The sequence below is a fragment of the Mytilus californianus genome, unplaced genomic scaffold (assembly GCF_021869535.1).
Source record: "Mytilus californianus isolate M0D057914Y unplaced genomic scaffold, xbMytCali1.0.p SCAF_7, whole genome shotgun sequence".
NCBI classification, from domain to species: domain Eukaryota; kingdom Metazoa; phylum Mollusca; class Bivalvia; order Mytilida; family Mytilidae; genus Mytilus; species Mytilus californianus.
In genome coordinates this window covers 105,592,045-105,606,120 of record NW_026262723.1, presented here as the reverse complement: position 1 = coordinate 105,606,120, position 14,076 = coordinate 105,592,045, and the positions used below count along the sequence as shown (strand labels likewise).

Genomic DNA, 14,076 nt, shown 5'->3' with positions numbered 1-14,076 from the left:
ATACAAATTCTTAAAACAACAACCCGTACATTTTGACAACTGTTTCCCTTACTTATTTTGCTAAGAAAACAAATATCTAAGTTTAAATAAGCACTTACCATTGACAAATGAATTAGTTGCTACATTACATGGAGAATCTAGGAAAAAATCACTAAGTCCAAGTTTCTCTAGTAAAATCTGTCTTACAGCTGTAGGTAACTGGTCTGATAAAGTTTCTTTCTGTTCTTCTAAAATTTTGGTTAGGGAAAAGTCTACAAAAATATAGAGAGAAAAAGTGAATGACGCAATATATAAATGAATAACACAATCATGATATATTCTTATGCTATTTTCAGTAAAAGTTGGAAAAAATATATAATTTATAGTCTTATTGTGTAATAAAGAATACTACACAGAGTAAAAAGTGAAAAAGGTTTTTGAACATCCAACAACTATATTGTTGCATAATTGATATAAATTTTCATAGTTAAAAGCTTAAGAGTATTTATTTTTTGGGGAACAACACCTCTCAAATAACATGAATTCAAAAAAGTGTAGTTATACAATTATAAAGCTTTCAATCTATCTGGAACAATAGTCCATTCAAAATGAATTCAATTAGGAGATAACTGTATTGCATTTTATCTTGGCCTACATAATAGAATATTCTTTACAAAGCACAAAAATGTCAGTATTCACCTCAAAAGCTAACAAAACCTTTAAACAGACTTATTAAGAAGGGATATAGTTACGATACTGTTGCCAGGTCATTAAAGATTGCATATTTTGGCTTTAATATTGATTCACTTATAGGGTCTTTGCATCGGAATTAAACATATTTATTCTAAAACCAGTTGTTGGCATGACACGGGTTATATTCTTCTCATATATTATATGATGGTATAATACTAAACCCTTAACAGGAGGGATTGTGCCTGATATTCATATGATGAAGACATAATCTTTCAATCAGTTTAATTGAGGTCTGGAGCTGGCATGTCAGTAACTGCTAGTAGTCTGTTGTTATTTATGTATTATTGTCATTTTGTTTATTTTCTTTTGTTTCCTATTCTGACATCAGACTCGGACTTCTCTTAAACTGAGTTTTACTGTGCGTACTGTTGTACGTTTGTTTTTTCTACATTGGCTAGAGGTATAGGGGGAGGGTTGAGATCTCAAAAAACATATTTAACCCCTCCGCATTTTTGCGCCTGTCCCAAGTCAGGAGCCTCTGGCCTTTGTTAGTCTTGTATCATTTTTAATTTTAGTTTCTTGTGTATAATTTAGAGTTTAGTATGACGTCCATTATCACTGAACTAGTATACATATTTGTTTAGGGACCAGCTGAAGGACGCCTCCGGGTGCGGGAGTTTCTCGCTGCATTGAAGACCCACTGGTGGCATTCGGCTGTTGTCTGCTCTATGGTCGGGTTGTTGTCTCTTTGACACATTCCCCATTTCCATTCTCAATTTTATGTTTAACTGTCACAAATTCAGTTTACTTAGCAATGTGTATGAATGATTTATTGAACCAAACAATATGATAGACATTGTCATTGGAATATGTTAACCTCTAAATCTCCTTGAGTCTAGAGAAGTGGTGCATAAATTTAACAAACTATCAAAGATCTGGCTTCAACACACCAAATTTCATTTTGATGGGATTACTTAGAATATAGAGTCCTATGCCCCAGTCATACATAAACATTATGTGTATACCTGGAATATTAAATCCTGTGCCCCAGTCACAGAAAACTTTAGGTAATCTGTAACCATTGAATATGCTCATGGTAAAGTAACAACTTTTCTGTGATTCAAAACAAACACTCATGTTCAGATCTATCTCATACTCCTGATCAGCTGATATGTCTTCTATCTTGTATCTATAAATATATTACATTTTCTAAGCTTAGGATGGTAGATTGTATCATCGGTGTTTCATTGACACAAGTTGTAAGCAAATCAAACAATTAATTAATTAACATTATAATACTCTGTTTACTTGACTTCAGTTAAAAAAAGGCACTACTGAAAAAATTGTACATTACATAGTTTTTTCTGTTCATTTCTGAATAAAACTTGGCCTGTTTAACATCCAACTGAAACAAATTCATGTTTCTCATTTTGGTCACTTTAATATCTAATGATTCTGCTCTTCAGTGAAACAAAATATTTTGGGGGGTAAATACTGGTAAAAGACAAATTAGAAAATACTTATTGCAAATCACTCACTCTACTCTTATAACATTCATCAAGTATTTCTTTTCAAGGGTACCTATAGTAAAAAAGAAGAAATATGATGCCATTCTGACTTTATGAATAAAATGATTCATGATAAATATCAATAAGACACACTCAGTGTTCAGTATCTATGAATATATACAAAATGAGTTCTTTCTGTATGAATATATATTTGTATGTGTAAAGCAAAATATTGTCCCTCAACACAATATTTCATGACTATGTATCATGAAATATTGTCCTTGTCTATGGGAAAATGTCCAGAGAAGGACAAATTTTTATAGTGAAATTTTGTCTGTATATAGACAAAATTTCATGGACAAGGACAATATAATGAAATATTGTCCTTGACAGCATTACATTATGAAATATTGTCCAAGGACAATATTTTATATGAAATTTTGTCAGATGGACAATATTTCATGGGGGACAATATTTTATGTTACATATGCACCAGTCCTAAGTCAGGAGCCTGTTGTTCAGTGGTTCATAAGTGTTTCTCATTTTTTATATAGATTAGATCGTTGGTTTTCCTGTTTGAATTGTTTTACACTAGTCATTTTGGGACCCTTTATAGCTTGCTGTTTGGTGTGAGCCAAGGCTCCGTGTTGAAGGCCGTACTTTAACCTATAATTGTTTACTTTTTACACATTGTGACTTGGATGGAGAGTTGTCTCATTGGCACTCATACCACATCTTCTTATTTATATATACCAATGAGTTCTTGCTCTATGAATATATACACAATGTGTTCTTTTCTATAAATATATACACAATGTGTTTTTTTCTATGAATATATACATAATGTGTTCTTTATCTATGAAAATATACACTATGTGTTATCTATGTCTTAATATACACAATGTTTTTTTTTCTATGAATGTATACACAATGTGTTCTTTTTCTATGAATACATACACAATGTGTTCTTTATTCATGTGTTGATTTCGATTGGTAAACAACAGTGTGATAAAATTCTCGAAATATCTATATTAACATGATTAACACAGATGCACAGATGTACATATTTATGGCTGTTACAGTTTACCCTCATGTTAATCTACATGTGTCATAGCCTTTGTTTAAACACCATGTCAATTTCGCTTTATGAAAATCGTATTCTAAATCCACTTACTAATTATAATTAAGGGAGAGTTGGGGATGGGGGATGTTCACCCCTATAATATGACAGAAAACCCCAGAAATCTTTCTAATCAGAAAGAAAAAAAGAAGGTGCACAATAGCATTATGTCAAAAAGAAGTTGGAAGTTTGATTAAAATTTCATTCAATCATTGGTTTAGGAGTTGTGAATGGGAAACATTCACCCAGTATAAGTCCATGTTTAGGTATTGGAAACCCCAGAAATTATTCATATCAAAAGTTAATATAAAATATTAGGTCAATGTCAGAAAAATATAAACTTTTTTGTATGAGGCTGAGAAACTGGGGAAGGGGCGAGGTTGTACCGAGCCCTTCCCCAGTTTTGTGCCGAATACAAAAAAGTTTATATTTTTCTGACATTGACCTAATTTTGTTTTTTATACTGCAACTTAAATTAATAAATTGATAGCTATTTAAATTGTAACACAAATTTCAAACTTATTTTCATCCCAAAATGAACCCCTGATTGTGGAAAAAGTGATCCATGATGAAATTGACATTGTACAAAATATAGCTTTGTTACTATATTTAGAAAATAAACACAACTAGTTGCAGTATAAAATAGGATATGCACTGGTAATAAAGATTATGTGGAAGTTTCCTTGAAATTCATTTTTTAGTTTAGAAGAAATTGGTCCTGATAGACGGATACTTTGATTAGTATATACACCCACTACGTTTAGGAGGGTTACAATAATAAGTACACTTACCCCACTCATAGTTAAAAAGATCGATTTGTTCAGATAGCTTCTCAATACCAAACTTAAGGTAATGATTACAGGTATCTATCTCTACAAAGGCTGAAAATGATTTCTTCAGAAATCCAACATCCATACAACATTTCACACCAGTACAAGTATGCTCCAGTACACACACAGCTGTATTTGGTAGAGCGGGCAATGAGAACGCCTGTTCACATTCTATATTAAAGAAAAATTACTATAACTTACTTAACATTATCAATTTTTGATTAACCTGCTAATTAAACATCAAATGTGACTAAGAGAAGGCAAAGTAATAGTAATGCTCACCATACAACTATATAAAAATAACTACAGCTTAGAAGAAAGTATCTCGAAACTAACATATATTGTTGGAACAAGACATAGTTCCCCCCAACATCTGCCATTAATCACAACTTTTCTCATATATATATTTCCTTTATATTTTTTTTTGTATAACAATGGCTAGATGAGTCCAACTCATAAAATTCTGAAAATTACCACAGAAGATTTTTTCCCAACAAATTCTGGTCCAATTACCCTTAGTTTTTTTTTAAACTTTGTTGTAGGAGGATTCAAACATAATCATCAAAGTTGATAGTTATATATACCCATCTGATATCCATCCCTGATCATTTGGTGTGAAGTCCTCTGATGTAATGTTACGTGGATCATCACTCATGGTAACTAGATATATATATATATACTCACCTGATTTCCATCCTTGATGATTTGGTGTGAAGTCCTCTGATGTAATGTTACATGAATCATCACTCAGGTAACTTGATATACCCACCTGATTTCCATCCTTGATGATTTGGTGTGTAGTCCTCTGATGTAATGTTACATGGATCATCACTCATGGTAACTAGATATACTCACCTGATTTCCATCCCTAATGATTTGATGTGAAGTCCTCTGATATAATGTTATACAGATCATCACTCAGGTAACTTGATATACTCACCTGATTTCCATTCCTGATAATTTGGTGTGTAGTCCTCTGATGTAATGTTACAGGGATCATCACTCAGGTAACTAGATCACCTGTTTCCATTCTTGATGATTTTGTGTGTAGTCCTCTGATGTAATGTTACACAGATCATCACTCAGGTAACTAGATATACTCACCTGATTTCCATCCTTGATGATTTGGTGTGTAGTCCTCTGATGTAATGTTACACAGATCTTCACTCAGGTAACTAGATATAATCACCTGATTTCCATCCCTGAAGATTTGGTGTGAAGTCCTCTGATGTAATGTTACATGGATCATCACTCAGGTAACTAGTATACTCACCTGATTTCCATCCCTGAAGTTTTGGTGTGAAGTCCTCTGATGTAATGTTACATGGATCATCACTCATGGTAACTTGATATATACACCTGATTTCCATCCCTGTTGATTTGGTGTGTAATCCTCTGATGTAATGTTACACGGATCATCACTCAGGTAACTTGATATACTCACCTGATTTCCATCCCTGATGATTTCGTGTGAAGTCCTCTGATGTAATGTTACATGGATCATTACTCAGGTAACTAGATATATCCATCTGATTTCCATCCCTGTTGATTTGGTGTGTAATCCTCTGATGTAATGTACACAGATCATCACTCAGGTAACTAGATATACTCACCTGATTTTTATTCCTGATGATTTGGTGTGAAGTCCTCTGATGTAATGTTACACGGATCAACACTCAGGTAACTAGATATACTCACCTGATTTCCATCCCTGATGATTTGGTGTGTAATCCTCTGATATAATGTTACACAGATCATCACTCAGGTAACTAGATATACTCACCTGATTTTCATTCCTGATGATTTGGTGTGAAGTCCTCTGATGTAATGTTACATGGATCATCACTAAGGTAACTAGAAATACTCACCTTATTTTCAACCCTCATGATTTGGTGTGAAGTCCTCTGATGTAATGTTACACAGATCTTCACTCAGGTAACTAGATTTACTCACCTCATTTTCATCCCTGATGATATGGTGTGAGGTCCTCTGATGTAATATTACACAGATCTTCACTCAGGTAACTAGATATACTTACCTGATTTCCATCCCTGATGATTTGGTGTGAGGTCCTCTGATGTAATGTTCCATGGATCATCACTCAGGTAACTAGATAGACTCACCTGATTTCTAAGACTCACCTGATTTCTATCCCTGATGATTTGGTGTGAGGTCCTCTGATGTAATGTTACACAGATCTTCACTCAGGTAACTAGATATACTCACCTGATTTCCATCCCTGATGATATGGTGTGAGGTCCTCTGATGTAATGTTACATGGATCATCACTCAGGTAACTAGATATACTCACCTGATTTCTAAGACTCACCTTATTTCTATCCCTGATGATTTGATGTGAGGTCCTCTGATGTAATGTTACACAGATCTTCACTCAGGTAACTAGATATACTCACCTGATTTCCATCCCTGATGATATGGTGTGAGGTCCTCTGATGTAATGTTACATGGATCATCACTCAGGTAACTTGATATACTCACCTGATTTCCATCCCTGAAGATTTGGTGTGAGGTCCTCTGATGTAATGTTACACAGATCTTCACTCATGTAACTAGATATACTCACCTCATTTTCATCCCTGATGATTTGGTGTGAAGTTCTCTGATGTAATGTTACATGGATCATCATTTAGGTAACTTAGAGATACTCACCAGATTTCCACCCCTGATAATTTGGGGTGTAGTCCTCTGATGTAATATTACACAGGACATCACTAAGGTAACTCAGATATAATCACCTGATTTCCAGGTAACTCAGATATACTCATCTGATTTCCACCCCTGATAATTTGGTGTGTAGTCCTCTGATGTTATGTTACATGGATCATTGATCATCACTCAGGTAACTAGATATACTCACCTGATTTCCATCCCTGATGATTTCATGTGAAGTCCTCTGATGTAATGTTACATGGATCATCACTCAGGTAACTAGATATATCCATCTGATTTCCATCCCTGTTGATTTGGTGTGTAATCCTCTGATGTAATGTACACGGATCATCACTCAGGTAACTAGATATACTCACCTGATTTCCATCCCTGATGATTTGGTGTGTAATCCTCTGATATAATGTTACACAGATCATCACTCAGGTAACTAGATATACTCACCTGATTTTCATTCCTGATGATTTGGTGTGAAGTCCTCTGATGTAATGTTACATGGATCATCACTAAGGTAACTAGAAATACTCACCTTATTTTCAACCCTCATGATTTGGTGTGAAGTCCTCTGATGTAATGTTACACAGATCTTCACTCAGGTAACTAGATATACTCACCTCATTTTCATCCCTGATGATATGGTGTGAGGTCCTCTGATGTAATGTTACACAGATCTTTAGTCAGGTAACTAGATATACTCACCTGATTTCCATCCCTGATGATTTGGTGTGAGGTCCTCTGATGTAATGTTCCATGGATCATCACTCAGGTAACTAGATAGACTCACCTGATTTCTAAGACTCACCTGATTTCTATCCCTGATGATATGGTGTGAGGTCCTCTGATGTAATGTTACATGGATCATCAATCAGGTAACTAGATATACTCACCTGATTTCTATCTCTGAAGATTTGGTATGTAGTCCTCTGATATAATGTTACACAAATCATCACTCAGGTAACTTGATATACTCACCTGATTTCCATCCCTGAAGATTTGGTGTGAGGTCCTCTGATGTAATGTTACACAGATCTTCACTCAGGTAACTAGATATACTCACCTCATTTTCATTCCTGATGATTTGGTGTGAAGTTCTCTGATGTAATGTTACATGGATCATCATTTAGGTAACTTAGATATACTCACCAGATTTCCACCCCTGATAATTTGGGGTGTAGTCCTCTGATGTAATATTACACAGGACATCACTAAGGTAACTCAGATATAATCACCTGATTTCCAGGTAACTCAGATATACTCATCTGATTTCCACCCCTGATAATTTGGTGTGTAGTCCTCTGATGTTATGTTACATGGATCATTGATCATCACTCAGGTAACTAGATATACTCACCTGATTTCCATCCCTGATGATTTGGTGTGTAGTCCTCTGATGTAATGTTACACAGATCTTCACTCAGGTAACTAGATATACTCACCTGATTTCCATCCCTGATAATTTGGTGTGAAGTCCTCTGTTGTAATGTTACATGGATCATCACTCAGGTAACCAGATATACTCACCTGATTTCCATCCCTGATGATTTGGTGTGTAGTCCTCTGATGTAATGTTACACAGATCTTCACTCAGGTAACTACAAAATGTAGATATACTCACCTGATTTCCATCCCTGATGATTTGGTGTGAAGTCCTCTGATGTTATGTTACATGGATCATCACTCAGGTAACTAGATATACCCAAATCTTCCATCAATTTCTGTATGAATGGTTCTTTCAAGCTGTTTAGTACCTCCCCAGCATCTGCTGTGTACTTCTCCAGAGAAAAGTCTAAATGTCATAAAAGAATATTTTTAACAGTGAATAGGAAAATACAACATACATTTTTTGGGCAATGGATGTGCTCTACATTATGTCATTGAATTTTTCAAATTTTGCAAGAGGAGTTGGGAGAGTCACTATACTTTTTCAAGAAATTTAAATACTTTGTTATTGCTGTTTCATACCAAAATCCATTCCACCCAAATATGGCTCTCAGCATTAGCATGTATAGGTTGGTGCCCAATTTGAGGTTGTGGAGGATGCTAAAATGACTTTTATGAATGGGTTCCTCATATTCAGAGCGTCATTCCTCGTTTCATTGAAAGTTTGAAAAGACCATTTCCCAGCTGCTTCATTAGATATTTACAATATAGAGCAAAAGATCATATCTAACAGAAAGTGATTTTCCAAAACAAGAATGTCAGCTAACCTGGAATAGAGAAGTTGGCTTCCCAATCACAAAGTAATTTAGGTACCAGAGCATCTTTAAACAGGACAATTTCATACAGGCAAGGTTCATTGGACTCAAAACAAATACTCAGGTTCAAGTCAACACGGAACTTTCTCTGTATATTCAAATCTTCTATTCTGTACCTGAAAACAACCATTAAAAATAATTTATTAAACTTTAACTAAATATGTCTGTGAAGATAATTTTTTTTTCAATTTTGATACAGAATCTTTACATATTAATGTTCTTTGAAGCATCTATGATTTTCTTTTTCAGAACATGATAGTTCTTAGGCACTTATTTTTATAATATTGATAGTTTATCTGAAATAAGAGTGCACATGCTGAAATGTCTCGCCTTCTTTACTGACCATTGATTTTATGTTGATAGCCCTAAATATAAAGCTTTACTACAACTTTCACATAAACTTAACATGATCCTAGAAAATGAGGTCACGGTCAGATAAACCAAACTGGAAATACATGTTCACCTTACAGTCATTCCATACACCAAATATGCTTTAAATATAGTTGACCTATTGCACATAGTATATATGAAACAAACTTAACCAGGAAAAATTAACATATGCATTGATAATGAACCATGAAAATGAGGTCAAGGTCAGATGAACCCTGCCAGACAGACATGTACACATTATAATCATTACATGCTTTTAATATAGTTGACCTATTGCATATAGTATCTAAGAAACAAACTTAACAAGGAAAACTTGATTGACCAATGAACCATGAAAATAAGGTCAAGGTCAGATGATAATTGCCAGACAGACATATACACCTTACAATCATTCCATACACCAAATGTAGTTGACCTATTGCTTATAGTATTAGAAAAACAGACCAAATAACAAAAACTTAACATTGAGCAATGAACCACAACATGAGGTCAAGGTCAAATAAAACGTGCCAGACTGACATGTACATCGTAAAATATTTTCATACACCAAAAATAGTTGACCTATTGCATACAGTATTAGAAAAACAGACCAAACCACTATGAAACCAGTTTCTTGAAATTAAAATGTCGATATTATTGAACCAATGCATGCATATATACTAAACTAAGTCTTGCATGCGCATTTTTTATATTCATTACACATCTATAACGTATTATCGACAAATAATATTTCATTCAGTGGTTGTTGATTGCAAGCTAATTAACTTTCGAGTTTGTTGCCGAAGTTTGCCAGATCATGACATTGATAAACAATAAACAGAGCACGTGGAAAGCATGACAGATAAATGAATTGAAAGAGCCATGACATTTGTTTTTATATTTTGCATGCGTTCCCATTTGTTAATTAAACTATTCCATAACAGTTGTTAAATGATTTATTGTATCAAATTTGTTCTTTAAGAATCTGTTATTTCTATACCTTCAAGAGAATGTGTGTTTACATTCTTTCATCACGGATTTTCCCTCGCACTTGCGCTGTGTGGTGGCCGAAGTTATAAAGAAAGGTCTCATAGTTAAGGTCACTGCATACGGAAAATATCGGTGAATTAGTGTCTGGGAAGTCAATAATTCAAAATCGGTACATTTATAAAGATTTTGATAATATGAAGGATTTTCTTTTTAAAAAATGTTCAAGTCCACTTCTTTTAGAGTAAAACTTAGCCATTCAAGTATATAAAACATGTTCAACTTCTTTTTCAAATTTGAAGTTTCATATGACTTTAAGCACTGATCCATGAAAATGAGGTCAAGGTCAGATGACACCAATATAGTATACCTATTGCTTATAATATCTGAGATATGGACTTGACCACGAAAAGTTAACCTTGTTCACTGATCCATGAAATGAGGTCGAGGTCAAGTGAAAACTGTCTGACAGGCATGAGGACCTATTACTCATAATAAGAGAGAAATCAAGATAACTAAAAATCTTAACTTTTTTTCAAGTAGTCACTGAACCATGAAAATGAGGTCAAGGACAATGGACATATGACAGATGGAAACTTAATAACATAAGGCATCACTATACAAAGTATGAAGGATCCAGGTCTTCTACCCTCTGAAATATTAAGAAGTATGTTAATGCTGCCGCTGCCACCGCTGGCGGATCACTATCCCTATGTCGAGCTTTCTGCGACAGAAGTTGTAGGCTCAACAAAAATGGTTTAAAAATGGAAAATCATTGAAAAACAATCACTACAATATAGACAACTTACCCTATTCTTACAATTCCTTTCAAATTGAAATACTCAGTGGTCCCTGAAAAAAGAGCAAGGGAAGCAATTTAACTAAAAATTAAAAAAAAAATTCCATTGTCACTAAATTATATAATAATGCACATTTATTTATTACCTTAATATACAACTAAAGCATTTGGGCAAAAAGCATTCTTCAACAGCCAAAAGTTTTTCTTCCTACTGTACAATAAGGGAGCTACCATTTGATTTTTATGGGGGGGCTAGGATGAAAAATTTTGTCCTGCATTTTTTTTAGTTGTAATCTCTGTCCTGCCTTTTTATTTTTCACTCTATTCGGTCTTGCCTTTTTTTATTAGTTTATCCTGACTTTTTCTACATAAATTGTCATCCTGCCTTTTTTTTGGCAAAGTTGCTCATCCTGCCTTTTTTTTTTACTCAAACTCCTGTCTTGCCTTTTTTTTCAAATTTCATCCTAGCCCCCATAAAAATCAAATGGTAGCTCCCTAACACTGTTCCAATATTATAAAAGGAAATGGATACTGATAGAAGTGTCAATACTCATCGCATATCTTTTTGATCTTTTTAACATATGTATATATATTTTTATGTTTTCCATCAAAAATGAAAATTATTACCAAACTGATAATCTGTCAAACTTATAGGATCCAACTTGAGTTTTTCTATTCCCAGTTTGAATGTGTTGTCACATGTGTTCATATCAATGTAGGCATGGAATGAACGATGTAAGAAATCCACATCTATACAGCAATCCACAGCAGTACAGTGAGACGGCATGTAACAGGAGGCTGGAATGGTCAGGTCTGGGAAAGGGACAGCCAGTGGACATTCTATAAATAAATATACAATATGATCACAGTGATGTTAAAGCATTCCACAGTAATTCACCAGAATATCCTAAATGTTTTAGAATTCCAAAGATGATTGTATTCTTTTTTTTGGGATTCGTTGCTGTTTTCACCTTTGATAAGGAGAGAAAATTTGAAGTAAAAGTTAAGGAAGTTCAAAATAGAAACAAAAATCTCTTTAAATGTTTCAACTGTGTTTACAATCTGCAAAAGGATTTCTGCATATTATTTATAAATGCTTAAAAATACATGTGATAGAAACATGATTGAGTTTTTGATAAAATGATATTAACTGGGAAAAATAGTGCAGCATGTTTCAAATAACTCTTTATAAGAAATTTTGTCAAAATATATAAGTTACTAATTTCATTGATTATTTCGTATATAACCAAGCTGGGTCCAATATGTAGTTTGTACATATATAAAATTACCATTTTTCCAACCATGGATAGAAGGACTATATAAAGAGCTTGATCTCTGACAAGGAGCATCTTGAAGTAAGCTCCCTATTCCTAACTCTTCAACCAGTTTAGCAGCCATTAATTCAGTCAGCTGATCTTTGCTGGGCAGAGATAACTGGTTTATGTAGGACTGCAAGGAAAAATCTGCAACACACAAAAACAAGAGTGAAATGCAAGTGTTTTGGGATAAATTACTGTTATTTTGTAACTTATTCAATTTTGCAAATTAAGTCAAGCTGAGGTGACAATGACTGGCTGATAATTTTTTATCATGAACTACCTCAAAACAATTTGTTTAACGAAAACATGCTTGACATATGCATAAGCCAGCTCCTAAGGGTCAAATTAAAGGTCACATGAGTACGGATTCAATTGAGGTTAAATTATTGACTTGCAAGCCAATTATACATCAGTGATGTTTTTGAGTTAATTTGACAAAATTGAACCTAACTGACTGCTCATAGCAAAATATTATTTCAAAATTCTGCTTTTATAAATATTTGAAACAAACTAAATTTAAAAAAAATTTTTTTGTCTTTATCATAGCTTATGATCCTTCAGGAATAAAAATAAAGAAATCTACAATATGTTTAAATATTTAGATCTTCCAAATGAGAAATAAAATAAACCTGGAAGTGAAATATTTTTTGAAAATTCATGTAATATTTCATGTCAGTAAAATTATTTACTTCCATACAAAAATCCTTGGCAATGCTTCCATAGGCACATGACCTCAGGCTTGACTTCACTCAGAAGACTGTGGTCTGCAGCATGAACCAATTGTTTGTTGAGAAAGATCACATCAAATTTAGATGAACGGTTAGATTCTAAGCACATTTTATTATACATAGAAAAGCATTCTTGGTTATTTAAGAAAATATGGTGTATATAAATTTGGCATCTAATGAACCTTTAACCCGTTTGAATTGTGATCATGTTAAACGTTGATGTTACCAGATAAGATCAACTACTGCATACATTAAATTTGCAGAATAATTTTTAAACCTTTTATTTTTAAAAATCAAAATATATTTGAATTCCTTATTCCATACCTGTAATAACGAATCCAGTATTCCAATCACATGATATTCTTATTAAAGTGGCATCTTTCATCAATACAGATTTATAAAGAACAGTTCCATCATCCAGTTGTATGGTGACATTGAGGTTTACTCTGAATTCATTCATATCATCTGTGTTGTCTATGGTATAACTAAGAAAAAAAAGAATGAGAGTACTCTTTTATCCTTGTTTAAGTAGGGGTTGAACCTTCAAATATGACAATATAGAAACAAATTTTACAGGATTTCTGTTTCTATCATTTTCTTCTTAGCATTTTCTCCTACTTATTCAGTAAATCTTTTCCAGTAGTGTTCACTGTCCTTTAGTAGTATAGTCACTAGTGTTCAAATTCCAAAACAACATTTCCATTTTTTTTCTGATGAAATAAACACGCCTGTGTGAGGAAGATATACACAAGGACAATTTCATATATTGGAAATTCTACACTGGAATGAATTGACGTAATC

The 14,076-nt window shown here is 33.6% G+C and overlaps 1 protein-coding gene across 1 annotated transcript in view; it reads right to left on the bottom strand.

Annotated features, from left to right (window-relative positions):
- Window positions 1-14,076, bottom strand: part of LOC127709615 (uncharacterized) — a 164,652-nt gene that overhangs the window by 8,570 nt on the left and 142,006 nt on the right. The window contains exons 69-78 of the mRNA XM_052215219.1: window positions 13,600-13,760; window positions 12,518-12,691; window positions 11,856-12,068; window positions 11,239-11,281; window positions 9,026-9,189; window positions 8,434-8,604; window positions 4,092-4,301; window positions 2,211-2,253; window positions 1,698-1,861; window positions 99-251 (exon numbers count right to left, since the gene is read on the bottom strand). Coding sequence (XP_052071179.1) covers window positions 99-251; window positions 1,698-1,861; window positions 2,211-2,253; window positions 4,092-4,301; window positions 8,434-8,604; window positions 9,026-9,189; window positions 11,239-11,281; window positions 11,856-12,068; window positions 12,518-12,691; window positions 13,600-13,760 — 1,496 coding nt within the window. The remainder of the gene's footprint in view (window positions 1-98; window positions 252-1,697; window positions 1,862-2,210; window positions 2,254-4,091; window positions 4,302-8,433; window positions 8,605-9,025; window positions 9,190-11,238; window positions 11,282-11,855; window positions 12,069-12,517; window positions 12,692-13,599; window positions 13,761-14,076) is intronic.